The 23,584-nt window shown below is 49.8% G+C and overlaps 2 protein-coding genes across 2 annotated transcripts; one reads left to right on the top strand and one right to left on the bottom strand.

Moving 5' to 3' along the window:
- Window positions 1-13: 13 nt before the first annotated feature.
- Tubb (tubulin beta class I) lies at window positions 14-3,683 on the bottom strand. Its single transcript, XM_028861697.2, has 4 exons — window positions 3,459-3,683; window positions 2,036-2,144; window positions 1,575-1,685; window positions 14-1,441 (listed from the first exon to the last, which is right to left on the bottom strand). Exons 1-4 carry the CDS (start codon window positions 3,513-3,515, stop codon window positions 384-386), a joined length of 1,335 nt encoding a protein of 444 aa, XP_028717530.1. The 5' UTR covers window positions 3,516-3,683; the 3' UTR covers window positions 14-383.
- A 4,436-nt stretch (window positions 3,684-8,119) lies between these two features.
- Window positions 8,120-22,143, top strand: Mdc1 (mediator of DNA damage checkpoint 1). Its single transcript, XM_028861713.2, is given in 16 exon segments — window positions 8,120-8,161; window positions 8,826-8,964; window positions 10,520-10,900; window positions 11,011-11,086; window positions 11,485-12,710; window positions 12,825-12,890; window positions 13,238-13,330; window positions 15,184-15,533; window positions 15,535-15,877; window positions 15,985-16,028; window positions 16,853-18,454; window positions 18,541-18,663; window positions 18,741-18,923; window positions 19,189-19,314; window positions 19,425-19,535; window positions 21,903-22,143. Coding segments are annotated over 15 exon segments (5,028 nt in total). The 5' UTR covers window positions 8,120-8,161; window positions 8,826-8,828; the 3' UTR covers window positions 22,071-22,143.
- Window positions 22,144-23,584: the final 1,441 nt, after the last annotated feature.

Below are 23,584 nucleotides of genomic sequence, written 5' to 3'. Positions count from 1 at the left end.
TCTGATCCACTACTTAGCTTTAGGATGGTGGCAACTATCTGGGTTTTTAGTAATGGGCCGGATCAGGATCTGGAGAACTCAGGTTCCTGGAGAATGTATTGGAAAAATATTGACAGTTATGAGAAATGGATACCAGAAGGAAATATAGGGCAACACTCAGAATGGCAGAAATCTAGGTTTGTCAAGAGTGGAAAGAGAAAGGAGACATTCCACAAACAAATATTTATTGAGCGCCTACTGTGTGCCAGGCACTGTTCACCCTCCCCCAGTGAAAAAACAAAAGAACAGGACAGAGGCAGCAGAAAGAAACTCTGAAGGAGAAAAACGGGCAGCTGAAGAAAGCTGAGGGAGCTGAGCAGCCTGAGGTGACGCAGGGCTCCGCCTTAGGCCTCTTCTTCTGCCTCCTCCCCGAAATCCTCTTCCTCCTCTGCAGTGGCATCCTGGTACTGCTGATACTCAGAGACGAGGTCATTCATGTTGCTCTCGGCTTCGGTGAACTCCATCTCGTCCATGCCCTCACCTGTGTACCAGTGGAGGAAGGCCTTCCGGCGGAACATGGCTGTGAACTGCTCTGAGATGCGCTTGAAGAGCTCCTGGATGGCGGTGCTGTTGCCGATGAAGGTGACTGCCATCTTGAGGCCACGTGGTGGGATGTCACAGACCGCCGTCTTGACATTGTTGGGGATCCATTCCACAAAGTAGCTGCTATTCTTATTCTGCACATTGAGCATCTGCTCATCTACCTCCTTCATGGACATCCGCCCACGGAAGACAGCTGCGACAGTGAGGTATCGGCCGTGGCGGGGGTCACAAGCAGCCATCATATTCTTGGCATCGAAGACCTGCTGGGTGAGTTCAGGCACAGTGAGGGCACGATACTGCTGGCTTCCACGGCTGGTGAGTGGGGCAAAGCCAGGCATGAAGAAGTGGAGACGTGGGAAGGGCACCATGTTGACAGCCAGCTTTCGGAGGTCGGCGTTGAGCTGGCCTGGGAAGCGGAGGCAGGTGGTCACCCCGCTCATGGTGGCCGAGACGAGGTGGTTCAGGTCACCATAGGTCGGCGTGGTGAGCTTGAGGGTGCGGAAGCAGATGTCATAGAGGGCCTCGTTGTCGATACAGTAGGTCTCGTCGGTGTTCTCCACCAGCTGATGGACAGAGAGGGTGGCGTTGTAGGGCTCGACCACGGTGTCAGACACTTTGGGCGAGGGCACCACGCTGAAGGTGTTCATGATGCGGTCAGGGTACTCTTCTCGGATCTTGCTGATGAGCAGGGTGCCCATGCCAGAACCGGTACCTCCCCCCAGCGAGTGGGTCAGCTGAAAGCCTTGCAGGCAGTCGCAGCTCTCTGCCTCCTTCCGCACCACATCCAGGACAGAGTCAACCAGCTCGGCTCCCTCTGTGTAGTGACCCTTAGCCCAGTTGTTGCCTGCTCCAGACTGACCTGTCATGTGGTCAGAAAAAAAAAAATTAGAAAGCTTAGTCACTAAGATTCGGGAGAGCCATGATTATTACTAATCTTTCAACTTTTGGAAAAATCCCCTTGGGAACATGGGAATTCATTTCATGTAACTCACCAAAAACAAAGTTGTCTGGTCTGAAGATCTGGCCAAAAGGACCTGATCGAACGGAGTCCATGGTCCCGGGTTCTAGATCCACCAAGATAGCTCGGGGGACATACTTGCCACCTGCAGGGATTCAAGCAGATGTTTGAGAGCCCTCTGCAGTGAAGATCTAATTTGGGGTGGGCAATGCCCAAACCACTAAACTTGTCATTCCAGGCGCTGCCACCTGGCGGCAGCAGAGCTAATCTTTGGCTCCTTATGGTGGGTGTCTAAAGGGAAAGGATGAGATTCATGCAAAGGGGTTAACAGGTACTTATGTGGGATAACAGGGCGCGGTGATGCCGCCTTTAAATCCAGCAATCGGGAGGTGGACCGACCTTTGTAGGTTCCGGCCAGCCAGTGATGCATAATGAGACCCTGCCTCAACTGGAGAAGTGTTAACAAGGAAAAAGAATCGGGATTTCTGCCCTCACCTGTGGCTTCATTGTAGTACACAGAGATTCGGTCCAGCTGCAGGTCGCTGTCTCCGTGGTAGGTACCGGTAGGGTCGATGCCGTGTTCATCGCTTATCACCTCCCAGAACTGCATAGGGAAGAGCAATGAGCCCTCAATAGCCCAAGTCCTAAGGGAAGGCTACCCGCCCGCATTTCAATTCTAGACATGCTCAAACGAAGCTGAGGTGTAGATACTGCAGTTCCGTTATCTGCCTGCCGATCCTCCAATTAGGATCCTACACCTAGGAAGGTCACCACCTTTGTGGCTAGGATAAGCGATGGGCAGACAGTTCATCCATATGGGCGGACTGGACTGCCACCCGCCCACTTGGCTAAGGACCCAGCCAAGCGCTTCAGGATGGGCACCGCCCCTCCAGGCCAGCACAAAAGAGGGTTGGGGGAGAAAGGTGCGGCCACTGCAGTCGCCCACCCCTTACGCGCGTTCCACGTGACTGCGGTGGCGGGCCGCTCTTCAGCAGCCCACAAAGGCGGGAGCAGCGTGGGCGGGGCCTGGCACGAGGGGCGGGGCCAGTGCGCCCCCGCGGGCTAGGGCTGCATTGTCCCTGCGCGCCAGGGGCGCTAGCCCCGCCCCCGAAGGGTCCCACCCTTCGGCTACAATTTAGCGGCCGCACTTCCTCCTCTCCACCCCTCCCCCGCTACATTGTAATTGCGCGCAAAAAAAGAAAAAACCATGGCCTCAGATTTTTATTCCTTTGCTAGCTTCCCTCTCCTAAATAGTCTCTCACACACACACTTAGTCCCGAGGGACCTCTTATAGACACGCAAACCTCACTTTCCCATCAGTTCACACCCTGAGATTTCTTAAAGGTAATGAAAAGTAAAAGTAGCCCCCTCCACAGAATCATTATCTACCTAAAAGCTGAAACAAGCCTGGGTGGCGAGTGCTCTAGGGTCTCCAAGCCTTTGTTGAGAGGTAATGCGCACCCGGAGCACGTCGTACGGACCTCTGCAGCTGCCCGCCCAACCTCTCCCCTTCCCCCTCCAGTCCTGCTCCACTAAGGCCCTCCAGGCGGGGTGGGGGTGGGGGTGCCGCAAGGGGAAAACCTCGCTTCGGCTTTGTCTCCGCTCGTTTCCGCATCTCTCCTCTCCAGTTCTCGAACCGTTAGAACACCCCACTTTAGATAGGTACTTAACAGTCCCTCAGACTCTCTGTCCCCTAAATCCAAGTCTTTTTAAGGGCTTTCCGAAAATGTGCCAAGAAAAATATTTCTCCATTTCTCAGTATCAGAATGCTAGCTACAAATATGGGTTATATTTATACGTGCTAAACTTTGAGGGCCCAAAGCTGACGGATGGAGAATGCAGAAACCCGGTAACAGTCCTCATGACTAACCTGGATTTTCATCCTCACCGATTTCAGCTAAAATTCTAAAATTCTTACCTTAGCACCGATCTGGTTGCCACACTGTCCAGCCTGGATGTGCACGATTTCCCTCATGGCTTCAAGGTAGGTGCCGAGCAAGAAAAGATAATTTTTTTTCTTTCTGGGCTGGTCTCAGGCTGAAGGGATGGAACGTGGCCCCGGAGGCTGCAGCAGCGAGATGCGAGCACCACCGCAGGAAGGTTCTAAGAGGCAGAAGAGGCCGGCGAGCGCAGGAGGGAAGGCGCGCAGGGCGGGGCGCGCGTTCGCGCGGCCGGGGGCGGGAGATAGGCGGGAGCCCCTGGTCGCAGACAAAGCCTCTCCAGCCTGTCGCTGATTAGCCCAGCCGATCACGTGCCAGGCGACCATTGGTCTATGAACCAGTGGCGAGCGCAATCCTTTTTGGGAGTTGTAGTTCTCTATTGTCCACGCTGCAAAATGAAGTTAGGCATGGGTGGGTACTGTGGGAGGTTTGGTGGGCATCTTGCGTATGGGTGTGATTGTATTTATTTTTTTAATGGAAAATGACTTCTCATGAGATTCCTATCCTTTATTCCTGAGAGAGGTTTTTGTGCTAAGAAGTTTTGGGAAATATAGTAATTGGGAGGTCTGAGGTTCCCTGAACTGGGAGGTGGGGTAGGCACGCCCTGCAAGCTGCCGCCACAGTAGCTCTGGTAAGGGCAGACTGCATAGCTCAGCGGAAAGTCCGAGATACATACTATCTAGTTCTTTGTGGTCCCAAGACAGGAACTTCGGTAAGCGCCACTCCCTCGCATCCCCTCCTGTCTCTAAGGGAGTTGTCCCAAGGATGTTTCGAAAGAGAAACAAAATTGCAAGGACTTTTCGGACTAGAATTGTTGCATGGGACGGATGTTCAAAAAGAGTGAAGCTGTAATCTCTTCGGAGGTCGGAGGAGGACAGGACAGGGCGGGGGGTGGGGGTGGAAGGGCCTTTAGGACGACCCAGAAGACATCCTGGTCATCTTGTCAATACAGACTGTGAAATGGGATGCCTAAAAGAATGACAGCGTCTTCTGAAGCCTCTCTCAGACACTCAGATGAAGTCGGTTGATTTTATTCACTAGATGAGGCTGTGGCAGTTGGTTGATTTTATTCACGAGGTTAAGCTGTATTAAAACTGGAACTGTGGAAGAGGGGAGAGGGGAGTGAATGGACTCAAGTCAGAGCCAATAAGCTTCTTCCCAGGGTTTCATTCGATAGAAACTAAGTACCCTAAAAAGTGTAAAGGGATGCAAAATGATTAATTAGAGTCAGAGTAGGATGGTTCACACCGTTAATACCATCATTCTAAGCCAGGAGGATCTCAGGAAATTCAAGGTCAACCTGGGTTACTTAAGAGAGTTCCTGCCCAGCTGGAGGTACAGCTTTAAACCCAATCTCAAAATAAATAAACAGGAAAAATGAGCTTGTGCCCAACCTCCCAAAGACTGGGGAGGTTGAGGCAGAAAGATTCTTGTAAGTTGAAGGCTAGCTAACCCGGGCTACAAAATGAGAGCCTGTCTTGGAAACAAAACATACATGGGGCTGGAGAGATGGCTCAACAAATAAGAGCATTTGTTGTTCTGGAACAAGACCCAGGTTCAATTCCCATCATCCACACAGACTCTCTCAACTATCCACAAGTTCAGTTCCAGGGGACCCAACACCCCATTCTGTCCTCTGCAGGCACGTGGCACACAAATACTGCACAGACAGATATCCAAGCAAAATACTAATACACATAAATAAATACCTCTGTAAGAGAGAAAACAAAGGAAGGGGTGTGGTAAGAGGTATCAGGAATGAGATCATGTAAGTGTGTGGCCCAGTCAGAGGCAGGAAGATCGGTGAGTTCAAGGCTAACTTGGTCTGTTAGTTCTAGGCCAGGTAGAGGTACATCATAATGAGACCCTTTCTCTTTCAGAAAGAAAATGTTATCAAAGACAATGTTAACATTTAATCAATATGCAGCTCAAGTCATCTTTTAAATATAAGAACATTAAATAGCATTAATACCCCTTTATTCATTAAAAATACAATGTTTTAATTTTGGACATGCTAACAAATGAAACCGATTCTTTTTGTGTTACTTGAATTTGAATTTGTCCCATTAACAGTAGGAACATGGGGAAAGAATCCAACTTAAAAGTTTCAAATGTCGCTGGGCGGTGGTGGCGCACGCCTTTAATCCCAGCACAGAGGCAGGCGGATGTCTGTGAGTTCGAGGCCAGCCGGGCTACAGAGTGAGTCCCAGGAAAGGCGCAAAGCTCAAAGAGAAACCCTGTCTCGAAAAGCCTGCCGATTTTCAAATGTCTGCCGATTTCTTTATGGTGAACATACAGAGATAACCAGTGGGGAAAAACTCCAAGCCACCCAAGCCAATTTCTTACGATGCTTTCATGTTTTGTTACGACATTGAAGTAAACCATTTTATCCTATCTTTCCCGTCTTTTGAAAGATGACAGACCTTGAGGTTTTACCGAAACAGTTTGCCTACCCACGTTTGTTTTATTTAGAATCTTCCATTTGGGAAGGTGACCTCAAAATGTCCGTCACTTTATACATATATAAATACATTTCTACTAAGCCGTCCAAATCGAAAGGAGATGAAATCCCTTCTGCAACGGGGCGTTCTAAAGCGCCACGCCTACGGGCAGACCTCCAATCTGCAACCTCCAGCCACGACTGCAGCCAGCCACCGCTCATTCCTCGGGAGTCGGCTAGCGCCATTTCTGGGACGACCGAGAAGGGCGCTCTGGCCTTGGAGCGACATCTATGGTATGGCCCTTCTACCCGCCGCCGGCGACTGGCGCCAGACTCTGTGGTAGGCGTTTGGAAATCTGCGCGGGAAGTGTACGGCGGAGGACGTAGCGGCGGTGGGTTGGCCCAGGGCGCCAGCCAATGGCGGAGCCGGCCTCCCAGGCCACGCCCCCTGCCCGGCGGCAGCGCTTCCTTCAGCACGTTTCCCGCCGGGAGCCACACTTTTGAGCTATGAGGGGGCGGGCCGGGGCGGGGCTTCCGACGTGGGATTTGAATCAATCGGCGCGCCCCGCGTTGTAAATGACAGCTCCGGTAGCCAATCAGCCCGCCGGCTCTCTTCCGGGAGTCGCATTCCCGCCACCCTGCTGGCGGCCGTTACGGGCGGCGCGCGCGCGCGCGGGGACTCCGTGGGTGAGTTCGGCCGCCCGCGCCCTGGTTACCATCTTGAGTCCTCCTGAGGGCCCGAGGGGCGTGCCTTGGGTGTCACTGGGCGGAGGTAACCTGGGTTCCCGTGTTAGATCCCTATGCTAATTATGGCCCCGGTGTAGCTTTGACGACTTTGCGGAATCTTTGGGCCACGCGGGAACAAACTCAAAGATGGTCGCTCTTCCGTGGGAGCGAGGGCCGTAGGCGTCGGCTGGGCTGACAGGACCGAGTTTCCTTCTTGGGGTGCCCTACTTTCCCTGTCAGCGGTTTCCCCGTGTGTGACATCTTTATAGGTAAAATTGCCCGTGCAGTCTGGAGCCTTTGCTTCGTTTGTTCCTTAGTCAGGAGCTCTGGCGATGTGGCCCCCAGGAGAGCAGGGTTTATTTTGGTTGGTGATGTCTGTGCCAAATACCGCGGGAGGTCCCAGGTGCGCATCATCATTGTAAATAAGGCGGACTCCGGGGTGGGGTGGGGAGGGGGGACACAGTCCCGCGGGTACCAGTCTGGGGGGAGACGTGGAAGAAATGAAAGGTCTTGCCAAGGAGTCACATTAGGAGCGATCGTAGGCAAGAGCCTTCAAACCCATCCATGTTGTAGTTTCCCCACCTGAAAAATAAAAGTTTTACCTACCGAGTTCTTCGGAAGAATAAACGAGTCAGCCAACTTCAAGTATTAGAACAGTTTGACCCGGGCGGCAGTGGCGCGCGCCTTCAGTCCCAGCACTTGGAGGCAGAGGCAGGCGGATCTCTGAGTTCGAGGCCAGCCTGGCCTACAGAGTGAGGTCCAGGACAGCCAGGGCGACAGAGAAACCCTGTCTTGGAAAAAGCAGTATGTTTCATATAGCAATTTCTCAACACCCACACCCACACACAGGTGAGGCCTGGTTCTAAGGAGGGTGTCGGATCCCCTGGAAATTGAGTTATAAACTGCTGAGAGCTATGTGGGTTCTGGGAACTGAACCCAGGTTCTCTTGAAGAATGCAGTGCCTAACCACTGAGCCATCCTTCAACCGCTAAACCTGCTGTATTTTTTAAGGGGTCTTAATATGTTGTCTGAGCTTACCTGGAGCTCCAGGACTCAAGCAGTTGTCCTGCTCCAGCTTCCTCAGTAGCTAGAACTGCGGACATATGCCACCTAGATCCAGTTTATCATGCTTTACAGACTTTAAATAAAAGTGCCCACTTGGGGGCTGGGGATATAGCTCAGGGTAGAGCATTTGCCTTGTGAGAGGCCCTAGGTTTAGTCTCCAGAACCTAAGATTCCATAAAATATCCCTTTGTAGATACTGGTGTATTTGGACCTTAGTTCTTTGTCATGGCCAAAAGTATAAATATGCATGTGTATATTATTTGTTTTGTTTTGGGAGGGAAGGTGTTACTGTAACCAAGGATGGTTTCCACATACTTTTTTTTTTTTTTGAGACAGGATCTAACTATGTAGCTCTGATTCTCTGATTGGCCTGGAACAGACTACATACACCAGACTGGCCTTGAACTCACAGAGCTCTGACTACCTCTGCCTCGCAAGTGCTATACAAAGGTATGTATGACCATGCATGGCCAGGTCTCCAAGTCTTAATCATCCTGCCTTGGCACCTCAGGTGCTGGAATTACAGATATATGCCAACATTTGAATCAAAAAAGATTTTTGTTTTGTTTTGTTTTTAGACAGGGTTTCTCTATATAGCCCTGGTTTTCCTGGAACCCACTGTATAGACCAAACTGGGCTCTAATTTGGAGATCTGCCTGTCTGCATCTCAGGTGCTGGGATTAAAGGTGTGTGCCACCACCACTTGGCCCCCTTTTTCCACTGGTAGTACTAAGTGTTGAACATATGGCCTCACACAGGCTATCCAAACATTCTACCACAGACATATTCTTATACGCCCCCTCCCCAATATTTTTACATGCTTCAGAATGACTGATAGAAAAGCATCACCTCAGCTGGGCAGTGGTGGCACATGCCTTTAATCCCAGCACTTGGGAGGCAGAGCCAGGCGGATCTCTGTGAATTCGAGGCCAGCCTGGGCTACAGAGTGAGTTCCAGGACAGCCCTACATAGATAAACCCTGTCTGGGGAAAAAAGAAAGAAAGAAAAAAAAGCATCACCTCCACATTGATCCAGGTTTACCTTCAGCTATTTTTTTCTCTACAAATGTGTATAAACCAATGACAGGAATAATAATAATGTGTTTCCTTCACAGATCATGGAAAACACCCAGGTTATTAACTGGGATGCTGACGAAGAGGAGGAGACAGAAGTATCCAGTGGGTCCTTGGGGTATAGCTTGGAGCCTATAGGGCGGCTACGTCTCTTCAGTAGTGCTCATGGACCAGAAAGAGGTCAGAGGATATTGGGAGCTGAAGTATGAATATGGGTCTTTCCTTTTCCTTAGGGGTAGTTGGAATGTCGGTAGACCCTTATATATGTTTCAAAGGGGATATGAATAATTGTCCTGCTGGGAATGGCAAAGAGACCATCTGAGTTGATTGTTCCAGGCTGATGTTCTTTATTTTCTAGGAGTGATTTTCTTTTGTTAGGAGCAAATGAAGAGCTACAAATAAAAATGCAATGTGGGAGCCAGGCGGTAGTGGTGGCACTCTCCTTTAATCCCAGCACTCAGGAAGAAGAGGCAGGAGGATCTCTGTGAGTTCGAAGCCAGCCTGGTCTACAGAGTGAGTTCCAGAACATGCTCCAAAAGCTACACAGAGAAACCCTGTCTCAAGAAACCAAAAAAAAAAAAAAAAAAGTAAACAATAAATCTTTTGTTTTTCAGGATAGGGTTTTCTGTGTAGCCCAGGCTGTCCTAGAACTCCAAGAAATCCGCCTGCCTCTGCCTCATCCTGAGTGTTGGGATTAAAGGCTTGCACCATCAATGCCAGGCATAACTTTTTTTTTTCCCTGTTTGTTTTTGTTTGATTTTTGAGACAGGGTTTCTCTATGTAGCCTTAGCTGTCCTGGAACTCTCTCTGTAGACCAGGCTGGCCTCGAACTCACAGAGATCCGTTTGGCTCTGCGAGTGCTGGGATTAAAGGCGTGCACAACTGCCTCCTGGCCAGGCATAAAATTTTTTAAAGAATTAAAATACACTGTGGCCTAGGAATGGATGTTGGTGATTGTAGAAGGACAATAGATATGTGATACAACTGAACAGTATACTTACAATGAGGTGGTTAGATTTGTAGTGTGTGTATTTTTTATTTTTATTTTTCCTTCAAGACAGGGTCTGTATATAGCCCTTGCTGTCCTGGAACTCACCATGCAGACCGACCTCAAACTCAGAGATCCACTTGCCTCTGCCTCTCAAATGCTAGAATTGAAGGCGTGTGCCACTATGTCCAGCCTGTATTGTGTATTTTATTACAACAGAAAACACCCATTGGGCATAGTGGTGTATGTCTGTGATCCTTGTACGCAGGAGGTGAATCTCGAGTTTGAGGATAACCTAGGCCACATAGCAAATTTGAAAACAATCTGGGCTACATAGTGAGACCCTGGATCAAAAACAAAACAAGGGCTGTAGCTCAGGGGAAGAGTGCTTAGCTAGCTTGCATGAATCTGTTTTCAAGTTTGAGAATTGGGGAAACAATAATAATGTAAGTAAATAGAGTATTTTGCAGGTGAGTAAATGCTCTTCTGTGCTGGCATGCTGGTTGTTTTTAATGCCTGTAAGAACTTTGAGTGACCAGCACTCGGGAGGCAGAGCCAGGCGGATCTCTGTGAGTTCGAGGCCAGCCTGGGCTACCAAGTGAGCTCCAGGAAAGGCGCAAAGCTACACAGAGAAACCCTGTCTCGAAAAACCAAAAAAAAAAAAAAAGAACTTTGAGTGAACAGTGGGGTACCATCTTCAGGCCAAGATTCTGACCTTACTCCTCAATGTTACTTCTCTATCCTTAGATTTCCCACTCTACCTTGGCAAGAATGTAATTGGCCGAAGCCCTGACTGCTCTGTGGCCCTGCCTTTTCCGTCCATCTCTAAACAGCATGCAGTGATTGAAATCTCAGCTTGCAACAAAGCTCCTATCCTCCAGGATTGTGGGAGCCTCAATGGCACTCAGCTCATAAAGCCCCCTAAGGTCCTGACCCCTGGAGTAAGCCATCGTCTGAGGGACTGGGAATTAATTCTGTTTGCAGACTTTCCCTGCCAATACCATCGCTTGGATGTCCCTCCACCTTTGGTCTCTCGGGGACTTCTGACTATAGAGAAGACTCCCAGAATACAGGGAGGATCCCAAACCTCTAGAGTTTTGTTGGCTGAGGATTCAGAGGAGGAAATGGGTAAGTTTGTGCCATGGGTGTGTGTGTGTGTGTGTGTGTGTGTGTGTGTGTGTAAAGACACAGAGATGAGGATGTAAACTGTCGATTTAACTCCTTCCTGTTCTTGCCAGATTTTCTGTCAGATAGGTGTGTGGCAAATGGATCAAGGAATACAACATCCCCCTCAGCAACAGTAGTTCCAGAAAGGTGAGTACCAAAGTACCAGGTACCTGAATTGTTCCTTTTGTTTTTTTTCGGAGTCTCTGTAGCCCAAGCTTAAGACTTAAAACTCATGGCAATCCTCGAGGTGCAGTCTCTGAGTATGGGGCTTACAGGGTTGAGCCACCTTACCCGGTTTTAGACACCCGCGCCTTTGAATACGGAGGTAAGGTGTCAGTCTTGAAGAGATGAGATGATTATCTTGAAAGGTGGAATTGAGAGCCTTGGCATAATCATTTCCTGAGCTGAATTAAATGACGATGAGCACCGGTGTACGCAGTGGAGGTGGGGAAAGAGCCGCCACTAGTGCCTGCTCTCAAGGCGCTCCTGGATGAGTGGGGTGGCCCTCTCCAGGAAGTAGTTCTTTGGAATTTCTGTCTTTGCAGTGATGAGGAGGGGTCTTCCCCAGCCCCGAGTGTCCCCGGCCCGTCTCTGCCCTTGGACTTGGGCAGTGACACAGATGAAGAACAAGGTCAGCAACCGGCAGTCGGGGGGTCCTCTTCCGCTGCCAGGAATGGCATCCAGCTGGTACAGGCTCAGCCTGCTGAGCAGAAGTTCAAGGACCCAAAAGTCACGAGTGGAGCAGGTAGTGGAGCGGCTCTGGCTGGGCCGGTTGTGGAGAAGAGCCCCACTCCTGGGGAGGACAGTGATACAGATATGGAGGAAGAGAGGATCCCTGTGACCCCACCTGTAGTTCCTGGGAAGAAGAAGCAGCAGCAGCAGCGAGTCCTGCTTGGAGTTGGTACAAAGGATCCTGGAGCACCTGAAGCGGCACAACTGCAGGACAGCCCAGCTGGTAGTGACACAGATGTGGAGGAGGGCAAGGTGTCACTGGCCGTCCCTCAAGAGAGAAACCACACATCCATGGTGATCGACAGCGATACAGATGAGGAGGATGAAGTCTCCGCAGCATTCACCTTGGCCCATCTGAAAGAGAGAGGAATTACTTTGTGGAGCAGAGACCCAGGCTTGGAAGAGGTCAAGTCCCAACCACAGGTCCTTGTAGAACGAAGCCAGAGTGCCTCCGGGAGAGACAGTGACACTGACATGGAGGAGGGAAAGAGAGAGGTGGTCCCTGACAGCCCCATGGACCTAGAAGAAGCTCCTACTGTCACCCATTCAGAGAGCCAGCCTCCCCACAGACCTGGTGATGTAGATGAGGATGTGGATATGAGTTCCCCTGGTGGCCGTCTAGAGGGAAATCAGGCCTCCTCTGCCACAGTAGACAACAATGGTGCACAAGAGGAGGAGGAAATCCCGACAGAGCCAGCTGTTACCCTGGGGGAGAAGCACCAGCTGCCTCCAGAGGAGGACTGGGAAACAGCTGTGGAGGAAGGATCATCTTCAGCAGTGGCAGATGTAAGAAAGAGCCAGCAGCCAGTAGCAGAAGATACTGGGACAGAGTCGGCTGCAGCTGGTTCTGAGCAGGAGAGCACTCTGGAGGTGGGGGCCCAAAGCAGGCCACCTGCTACACCGGTGGAGCAGGTGATGGTGTGTACAGGTACTCCAGGGGGTCCCACCCAGCCAGAGAGGGAGGAAGCCCAGACCCCCACAGGAACGGAGAAAGGAGCACAAATGGACAGGACCCAGAATGCCAAAGGCTGTTGTGATGGTAAGTGCTGCCCTCTGCTCTGCCCTTGACCTTTGAAATAAACTGGCTCTAAGGGTTAGGAGAGAACTGTAGAATTCTTGAGGATATTTTATTTGTCTCATCTCTTCCCACCAGAATCTGAAGATCTGTGCCTTCCAGCTACCCAGTGCTTTGTAAAAAGGGAGAGCCAGAGCTCAGAAGGTGAGGGTATTGTGGTGTTTGGATTTTTTTTTTTTTTTTTTTTTTTTTTTTTTTTTTTTTTGCTTTTTGAAATAAGGTTTCTCTGTGTAGCTTTGGTGCCTGTCCTGGATCTTGCTCTGTAGACCAGGCTGTCCTCGAACTCACAGAGATCCTCCTGGCTCTGCCTCCTAAGTGTTGGCATTAAAGGCATGCACCTCCACCGCCCAGCCAAGTGTTGTTTGGATTTGAGTACCAGTAAGAGCCGGGTGATTAGACTGGTGGTCCTTGAAAGATGGTGTGGCCAAGATGGGGAATGGGACTCTGGCATTCTGGGAGGAACTGTGCTCCAGCCATCTTTTCTTCTGCAGCTGTCCAGAGTTTGGAAGATGAGCCTACCCAGGTCTTCTCATGTATTCTTCCCCAAGAGCCTGGACCTTCCCATGTTAGTCTTCAGACTCCAGGTACAAGAAAGTCTCTTTAAGCCCCCAACTTTGCATCCTTTCTTGTTTTCTTCCTCTACATCCTTTCATATTCAGTCTTATTTTAATCTGTTTTTATATGTATGAGTGTTTTGCCTGCATGTATTTATGTTCACCATGTGCATGCCTGGTGCCCACAGAGGTCAGGAGAGGATGTGTTACCCCTGGAACTGGGGAGATTATGAACTGTTGTGAGCCACCATGTGGCTTCTCAGAACTAAATCCAGGTCCTCTGCTAGAACAACCAGTGCTGTTAACTGCCGAGCCATCTCTCCAGCCCTCATATTCTGTGTTGTTTGTCTGTTTGTGAACATGAACTATGTAGCCGAGAATGACCTTGAACTTCTGGTCCTCCAAGTGCTGGGATTATAGTTGTGTGCCACCACATCCAGCTAGGGATGGCTTCATGAATGCTAGATGAGCTCTCTATCAACTGAGCTGTATCCTCAGCCCCACCTCTCATGTTCTTTTGTTTTACTGATGTCCTCCATTTCATCAGGAAAAGAACTCTGTACCAGACATAGTAACACACACTGGGAGGCAAAAGTAGGAGCTCAGGGCTGACCTGGACTATGTGAGACCTTAGACCTGGACTAAGATGGGTCGGCGTGGTGGCGCACACCTTTAATCCCAGCACTTGGGAGGCAGAGCCAGGTGGATCTCTGTGAGTTCGAGGCCAGCCTGGTCTACAGAGCGAGATCTAAGAAAGGCACCAAAACTGCACAAAGAAACCCTGTCTTGGGAAAAAAAAAAAAAAAAGATGGAGCTGGCCAGTGGTGGAGCATGACTTTAATCCCAGCACTCAGGAGGCGGAGGCAGGCAGATCTCTATGAGTTCCAGGCCAGCCTGGTCTACAGAGTGAGGTCCAGGACAGCCACGGATACACAGAGAAACCCTATCTCGAAAAACAAAAAAAGATGGCTAGAGAGATGGCTGAATGGTTAAGGGTGGCAGCCGCTCTAGAGAGTCAGAGTTCAGTTCCAGCACCCATGTCAGGCAGCTGACAAGTGCCTGTAAGTCCAGCTTCTGGAGATCTGGAGATCTGACAACCTCTGATAGCCATGGGCACCCACATACACATTCATGTGAACAAAAAATTTAAAAATACATTTTTTTTTTTTTTTTTTTAATTTAGTGTCAGACCCCTTGGAACTAGAGTTACACACAGTTGTGAGCTGCCATGTGGGTGCTGGATATTGAATCCAGGTCCTCTGGAAGAGCAGCCAATGCTCTTAACTACTTATCCATCCCATCCCTCCAGCCCCTAAAAATACATCTTAAGCCTTAAAAGGTGGTGGTGCATGCCTTTAATCCCAGCACTCAGGAGGCAGAGGCAGGCTGATCTCTGTTAGTTGGAAGCCAACCTGGTGTACAGAGTGAGTTCCAGAACAGACAGGGCTACACAGAGAAACCCTGTCTTGAAAAATAACCAACCAACCAACCAATAACAACAACAACAACAACAAAAAACTTAAAAGATAAGATAACAAATAAAATCATATTTCTGGGCCTTACCCTGATTGTAGTTCAGGAGATTGGGGATTGGCCCACAGACTTTTTTTTCCCTCTGCATGCTGCAGTTTGAACTCGGGGCTTTATGCATGCCAGGCAAGTACTCTCCTTACCCCCATACCGAGTCCTTATTCTTCAGATGAGGCTCCTGAGGGCGCCTGTGTGAGAGTGTCATCTTCTACATAGCATTCAGTGTTATACCTGCCACCCTTATTCCCAGCTTGCCTTTAGTAACCCAGTTAGCCATGTGTGAGTCTGCCCTAGTTCTTAGCCTTACTGCCTTTTTACCTGCGTGCCTGTCTGCTTTTTCTGATCCCCTTTAGGTCCTGGTGCCCTGGATGTGCCTTGGGAAGTCTTGGCTACACAGCCGTTTTGTCTGAGAGAACCTGAGGCCTCTGAACCCCGGCTCATTGCCACCCACCTCAAAGCTGAGGGATCCAGTCCATCTCCAACTAGTGCACCACCAGGACACCAGCATCTGGTTCCCAAGGAGCATTTGGGACTTGAAGGCAGAGAGATACAGACTGTGGAGAAAGCCATGGGTATACCAAAGGAAACAGCAGACAGGGTGACCTCTGAGAGAGAGCCGCTGGAAAGGACACCAAACAGTGGGAGAGAAGACGTGATAGAGGAAGAAGAGCTAACTCAGGGGCAAGAGGACAGAGAGCCCAGAGAAGGTGTTAGCTAGAGACAGACAGGGACAAGAGTCTGGCAAGGTGAAGGGTAGGGATCGTGAAGGGAGTGGAGAGAGTTCGAAGGTAGAAACGGAGATGTCCAAAGACACACAGAAGAGAGAGAGAGAAGTAGGGAACCCTGAACCAGAGAGCGAGTGGGAGCCTGCTGGTTTAGAAGTGACCCTTGATAGAAGGTCAACAGAGGGAGGAAGCCATGATCAGACAGAGCAGATTGCTGATTTAGGCATGGGGGACCTTGAACTTGCATCAGCCCTGGTAGTCTCTGGGAGCCGGGGAGATGGAGGAAAGGGAGACCCTGTGAGCCCCGGGAGGCAGCAGAGAGGTAAGTGAGGGCAGAGGGAACCAGCGTGCTAAGAGTCCTCCTGGCAATTAGTCCCTGAACTGTAGGCCGCACAGCACTCAGCCACTCCTGTTTTATTCTCTGACTAGGCCACTTGAGTTTCGAGATGGCATCTGCTGAAAAGGCTTCCAAGGTACGCTGCTTTTTGTCCTGCCCCTCCTTCACTGGTTGCCCCCATCCCTGGCAGTCCCTTTGCCCAGCCTGCCTCCACTTCATCCCTTTGTCCATACTTCCTGTTTTCTACTGCGTACATTTGTGCATGTTTGTGAGGGTATGTGTTTGGGGGAGTTTCATGAGGAAGCCAAGCTGTTTTTCAGGAACCACCCAACTTTTTGGAAGGGTGAGGGTCAGGATCTCGAGCTGGCTTAGAATTTGCTAAAGTAGATTGGGCTGCTTGGCCAGCAAGTTCTGGGGACCATCCTGTCTGCCTGCCTAGCACTGGGATTACAAGCATATGTCACTATACCTGGCTTTTTTTTACATGGGCTCTGGAGATCAAATTCAGATCCTAGTTGCTTGCCTTGTCTACTGAACTGTCTCCCATGTTCCCAGTTTTCCTCCTCGTCACTCATTCCTGTGTCCTGCCACCCATTGTTCCCTTCATTGACTCTTGGTGCTGCTTCCTTCTTTGCCCAGCCATGTTTTAGTTACTGTGTACACCCCCATGCAGGACACTGTACTGGAGTTATAAAGAGAGACCCTTGTGGTATCCAAAGGATTGCTTCCTCTCCCAGGGAGTTCCTAGTCTAAAGAGAGGCCACAGAAAGAAAAGTGCCAGTGAGCATGGTCATAAATAGAATCAAAGTCAGATGTACTAATGGGCCTGTCATCCCAGTACTTGGCAGGAAAGGTGGAAGAGCAGTGGAGGACACTGTGATCACATGAGGCCCTTCTTCAGAACCACTGAGAAAGATCAAGATCCATGCCCACCTCTTATCACTCACCTCTCCTCCTCAGGGTGATCCAGAACCCCCAGCCCATTGCCTGCTTTCTTCGGTGCCTGAAGCTTCAGCTCCACCTCAAAGTCTCCTCACCTCTCAGAGCCAAAAGCAATCTACACCTCAGCCTCTGTTTTTGATGTCTTCCCCTTCTGAGATACAGCTTCCTGGGACTCTTCATACAAAGCCTAATGTCAGGCCACGGCGGTCTTCCAGGATGACTCCCTCCCCACATTCCTCTGCTGCCCCTAGACCAGCATCTCGAACCACTCGGGGCAGGGCAAATAGGTCCTCCACCAGGACCCCAGAACCGACTGTCCCTACAGACTCCGAACTCCAGCCTCCCACCTCCACAGCACAGCCTGTCATCCCCAAACCCCCCTCTCAGGGCACTCAGGGCAGCACAAACAGTTCCTTTGTTAACACACCGGAACCAGTTGTTCTCACAGGTCCCGAAATCCAGCCACCCACCTCCACAGAACAGCCTGTTAACCCAAATTCCACACCTCGGGCTACTCGGAGCAGGCCAAGTAGGTCTTCCATCAGGACCCCAGAACCACTTATTCCCATTGGCTCTGAACTCCAGCCTCTCACCTCCACAGAACAACCTGTCATACCTAAACCCACATCTCCGGCCACTCGGGGCAGGCCACGTAAGTCTTCTGTCAGGACCCCAGAGCCAGTTGTCCCCACTGGCCATGAACTCCAGCCACCCACCTCCACAGAACAGCCTGTCACCCCTAACCTCACATCTCAGTCCTCTCGGGGCAGGCCACGTAAGTCTTCTGTCAGGACCCCAGAACCAATTGTCCCCACTGGCCCTGAACTCCAGCCACCCACCTCCACAGAACAGTCTGTCACCCCTGAGCCCTCATCTCAGGGCAGGACACATAGGTCTTCCGTCAGAACTCCTGAGGCAAGCATTCCCACAACCTCTGAACTCCAGTCATTCACCTCTAGAGAACAGCCTGCTCACAAGCCCACAGCTCTGAGCACTCGGGGAAGGAGGTGTAAGGCCTCCAATGAGGGTTCTGAATCAGTTGGACCAGTAGCCCCTGATTTTGGGCCTCCCATCTCCAAAGACCATCTTGTTACCCCTGAGGTGACAGGTCAGAGCATGACACTCAAGTCTTCACCACTAAGTGCTCCCCCAGGGTCCACTACCCCTAAACTCCAGCCTCCTGTCCCCACAGCCCAGCCTGTTCCCCTGGAGCCTATTCCTCAAGCTAGTCACCGAAGGAGGCGGAAGGCTGCTGGGAAACAGGGCTCCCGCACAGTTCCCATTGGCCACGAGCCTTACTCGGCACCCTCTGAACCTGAGTCCCAATCTTCAACCGGCCAAGGCTCAGGGGCATTAGAAACAGCTGAGTCGATTACAATCACTCCTGAGCCCGCTGTTCCCCAGGTTCCGGAGACCCCCACTCACAGTCCTCTGATGCAAAATGAAGCAGCTGGGAGACCAGGGCCCATCCCCAAGCCCCCGCCTGAGGCTTCTCGAGTCCGCAAGAAGCCTTCCACTACCACAGACTCACCAGTTCAAAAACGTTCCCGAAGACAAGTTCCCCAGAAGACCACAGAACCCAAGGAAGAAGATCTTGTGGAAACTCAAGTGAAGGAAGAGGTAAGAGGACAGCCGCCGCCCCCCCCCCCCCCAAGCTAGGAGCAAGAGCTACAGGACTCAGAAATGCCCACTGAGATGTTTTTCAGTCTCAGGAGAGAGCAATTCCAACACCAGACAAGAGAAAGAGGCACCGTGCAGAAGACGAGACCCAAGGAAACCCAAGTCGAAGCCGGCGGGCTAAGCCTAACCAAGAAGCGGCAGCCCCCAAGGTAGGAAAGGAGGGGCTGGAGATTGAGAGGAGAATGCTGGTGTAGGTTGCTGTGACCATCTTCACACCATCCCCTAGGTACTGTTCACAGGCGTCGTGGATTCTCGTGGGGAGCGTGCAGTCCTGGCTCTGGGAGGCAGTCTGGCCAGCTCAGTAAATGAGGCCTCCCACTTGGTCACTGATCGCATCCGCAGGACAGTCAAGTTCTTGTGTGCCCTGGGGAAAGGGATCCCCATCCTCTCCCTGAACTGGCTGTATCAGGTAAGAAGCCAGAAGCTGATGAGTGGCAGGCAAGGACTGCTCACCTACCCTCCTGGGAAGCAGTGAGAAGAAAGGAGATGGAGAATTGAGTGTTAGTGAGGCTGCTTTGAAAGGACTCTTACTGTAAGGGCCTGAATGACTCAGAGGTAGAGCACTTGCCTAGCATGCTTGAAGTCTTGGGGTCAGTCCTTAGCACTGGGAAGAAAAAGAAGACATGATGCGTTCTCTTAAAACAAAACAGTGTTCTGCCTCCTCTTCCCCTTAGTCCAGAAAGGCAGGTTGCTTCTTGCCGCCGGATGACTACTTGGTGACTGATCCTGAACAAGAGAAGAATTTTAGCTTCAGCCTTCGGGATGCCCTGAGCCGGGCTCGGGAGCGAAGACTGCTGGAGGTGAGGGGCTGCCTTGTGCAGAGTGCATCAGCCCTGCCCTGAGGACAGAGGTCTCCCAGTGCCCTTAGCCTCGTGTGCAGACATTTGTCCCCACCACTCCTCTTTCTTAGGGCTACGAGATCCATGTGACCCCTGGAGTGCAGCCACCCCCACCTCAGATGGGAGAGATCATCAGCTGCTGTGGAGGCACAATCCTGCCCAGCATGCCCCATTCCTATAAGGTATGATGTGCGTGTCCTGAGCCTGAGGGGGGAACGGCTAGAAAGGTGGGGATGAGAAGAGGATGACGGAGGAAGAGAGTGGGAGAGGAATGAGGGAAGAGAGCTGCTGGCACCAGTGGACCGCCTTTTGATTGGAGGTTTCAATATTTTCAAGTAGCCAGATGTGGGACCACATGTTGAGTACAGCCTTAACCCAGGCTTCTCAACCTTCCTGACTCTGCACATTTTATTACATTTCCTCATGTTGTGGTGACCCCCAACCATTAAATTATTTTTGTTGCTACTTCAAAACTGTAACTTTGCTACTGTTTTGAATCATAATGTAAATCTCTGTGTTTTGATGGTCTTAGGCGACCTCTGAAAGGGTTGCTCGTCCTCACAAGGGGTTTTCAGCCCATAGGTTGAGAATTGCTGCCTTAACCTGAGTGCTGCTAAATGGCCATGCCTGGCCTTCCTCAACTCCCCTTTGGTTTTGGTTTTTTGGCTAAAATTTTGTTATCTATTTTTGTTTTTTAAGACAGATTCTCACACAGTAACCTGAGATAGCTTGAGCTTGCTACATGATGATCCAGGCTGGCCTAAAACTCAAACTGACCCTCTGCCTCCCTCTTCCCAGTGCTGGGGTGAAGGAGGAAAGCATGCCTGTGAATCCCAGCATTTGGGAGTCCTGGTAAAAGGGTCCAGGAGTTCCAAGTCATCCTTGGCAAGTTCGAGGCCAGCTTGGGCTACCTTAGAGTATCTCAGATCTGCCCATAACAGTCCAACAGAAAATGACTTTAATAGGGTGTGGTGGCTGACTTCTTTGACCCAGCCTGACACTTGGGAGGCAAAGGCAGGAGATCACTATAAATCCAGGGTTTAGCCAGTGCTCCACAGACAGACTCTTTCTCAGAAAACAAAACAGCATATATTATTTCCTCTTCCTCTGTGTTTAAATACACACTTCTAAGAAGTGTATGCTTTTTCTTCAGTATTTATTGTACCATTGCAGATCTCCAACAAAATTAGCAATAGTTTCTTCACTAATCAAATTTTCCAGTTACTTGAAAGATGCCATTTTGTTGTTTTGTTTATTGAGACAGGGTCTCTACATAACCCTCAATGTCCTGAAACTCACTCTGTAGACCAGGCTGGCCTTGAACTCACAGAGATCCACTTACCTCTGCCTCCTGAGTGCTGGGATTAAAGGCATAAAAACTACTATGCCCAGCTTTGTTGTTATTTTGATGGTAGCAGGATGTGTGTGTGTGTGTGTGTGTGTGTGTGTGTGTGTGTATGTGTGTTTGAAACAATGTAACCCAGGCCATCCTCTTGGCTTAGTATAGTAAGTGCAGAGATTTACAGGCCTGTGCTACTGTGACCAGCTAAAAGATATGTTTTTACAGTTGTGTGTAGAATTTTGCCAAGCATGGTGGTACATACCTATAGTATCTACCATTTGTTCAAGAGGTTGAGGAAAGAGGGTCACTTGAAATTAAGAGTTCAAAATCAGACCGAGCAACACAGTGAAAACTCCATTTCTTTTGTTTTATTTTATTTTTTGAGACAGGGTTTCTCTGTGTAGCCCTGGCTATCCTGAAACTCATTCTGTAGACTAGGCTGGCCTCAAACTCAGAGATCCACCGGCCTCTGGCTCCTAAGTGCTGCAATTAAAGTCATGCCCCACCACTACCCAGTGAGAACCCCCATTTGTTCTTAAAAACAAAAAGCTAAAGTTCATATAAAGCCCATAGATTTGTTATTTCCTGATTCTCTTACTGTGAAGTGCCCCTGTGTATTCCACCCCATCCGACCCCATTCCTTTGTAGGAATTGTCTTCCCAACAGAGGCTAGGCCAGTTGTCCCTGAGAATATTCCCTGGTCAGGATTTCTCTGTTTTCCCGTGTTTGTATCATTTTTATCTTATCCCACTATATTCTGTGTTTTGTGCAAATTATAATTATAAAAGCAGCAATGGGGGCTGGGAATGGAGCTCAGATGGCAGCCTGTTTGCCTAGCTGGCATTTACAACAACTCTGGGTTTGATACCTAGCACATGTGGAATGGACTTGGTAATACAGACCTGTAGCCCCAGCACTCTGGAAGTGGAGGCAAGAAGATCAGAAGTTCAAGGTTATCTTTATATACATTTCAGGCCAACTTTGGGTGTATGAAACCCCTTTCCAAAAAAGAAAGGGGAAGGTGGGCTGAGCTGTTTTGAGTTAACCTTTGGGGCAAGAATACTTGATAGGCAGGGCAGTGTGCTTCATGCATGCTTTGGGTGTGTGTGCGTATGACTAAATATACAGTTGGGTTCTGAGACTAGTGGGGTGCTGATCTGTTTCAAGGTTCCTTCCTCCCCAGCTGTCTTTGCTGTGTCCTCTACAGCCTCATCGAGTTGTCATAACTTGCACTGAAGACCTTCCTCGATGTGCTGTTCCATCTCGTCTGGGACTACCTCTCCTCTCCTCTGAGTTCCTCCTGACGGGAGTGCTGAAGCAGGAAGCCACCCCAGAGGCCTTTGTCCTCTCCAATCTGGAAATGTCATCTACCTAAAAAGGAAAAAAAAAATCTACCAGCTAACACTCGTAGAAAAAGGAACACACACACACACACACACACACACACACACACACACACACAATCAAGACTCGACAAGGTCGTCACACCTTTAGTCTCAGCACTTGGGAGGCAGAGATAGGCAGATTTTTCTGAGTTCCAGACCAGCCAGGGCTACATAATGAGATCCTGTCTCAAAAACCAAAAAAAAAAAAAAAAAAGAAAAAGAAAAAGAAAGCTCAGGGTTTCACAGAGGCCTAAGATGCATTGATGTAACTGCTTTGGGAATGTGGGTAAGACAAAAGAATTTTTGAGAAAAAGAAGAAAAGGGACTTTTTTCCCTACGATGTCCATTTTAAATTGGCCAACGCAGGCTGGGGTGTAGTTGTGTGGCAGAGAGAACGCTTGCCGTCAGTGGTCCGTAGCTGCAGTGATGAAGCTGTGGTCCAGACCCCGCACCCTGGTCTTGCTCCCTTCTTGGGAGTTATCACTTCCCCTTATCTTGCCGGGATTCTTACTCAAAGTGAACCAGCTCCCAGGAATACCTGACTGAGAAGATGAAGGTGGCTCATATGTTTTCTGGTCTGTGACTCACTGGTTAGAAAGGACTTTTAGTTTTGCTGCACATGGCCTGCTTTTCCAGTGTTTGCTGTTAGCTTTGGTCATCGCTGTGGTAGGTCAGTGCTCACTCAGTCTGCCTGATGGTGAATTTCGAACTTGCACTCATTTATCAGTACCAATTTAGAATGAATTATATTTGTTTTTAAAAGTTGATCACTTTCCAGGATGTAGGACTCATAGGTACTACCGGTATTTGGTTTGGCCTCTGCAGTAAATAGTGGGGAAGTTCCTTTAAAGTTGAGTGCAAAGCTAGTCATGGAGGCATTTCCTATAGTTCCAGTACTTAGGAGGCTGCAGCAGGAAGGTCACAAGTTCCAGTTCAGCCTGGGCTACAGAGTAAAACCCGGTCTTAGAAGAGGAGAAAGAAAAGGGGGGCGGGGAGTTGTTTTTGTATTTTTTGCGGTTAGCTTTGGTCATCTCTGTGGTAGGTTAGTACTTATTTGGCCAGCCTGATTACCATATGACCCAGCAATATTGCTCTGCCTCCTCTTGGAAGTTCAGGTAGGGGCAAGTGGGATCAGAAGTTCAAGGTCAGTTTTGGCTACATAGCAAACTGGAGGCCAGCCTAAAACTACAAGAGACTCAAAAATGAAAAACAGGCACTTGATAAAATTTTTTTTCTTTATGCTTGCGAGGTCATCGCTTTGCCACTAAACCTCATTCCCAGCCCCTTATTTTCATAATAGCCAAATACAGAAACAGTGTAGATGGCCAGGCAATGGTGGCACACACCTTTAATCACAGCACTTGGAAGGCAGGGGCAGGAGGATCTCTGAGTTCGAGGCCAGCCTGGTTTACAGAGCGACTTCCAGGACAGCCAAGGGTGTTGCACAGAGAAACCCTGTCTCAAAAAACCAAAAAGACTAGATGTTTGTTCAGCAAGGGTGAAC

Source organism: Peromyscus leucopus, chromosome 16_21, assembly GCF_004664715.2.
Source record: "Peromyscus leucopus breed LL Stock chromosome 16_21, UCI_PerLeu_2.1, whole genome shotgun sequence".
Classification (NCBI taxonomy): domain Eukaryota; kingdom Metazoa; phylum Chordata; class Mammalia; order Rodentia; family Cricetidae; genus Peromyscus; species Peromyscus leucopus.
Note: the sequence above shows the minus strand (reverse complement) of the source record. Positions and strands in the feature narration are given on the sequence as shown.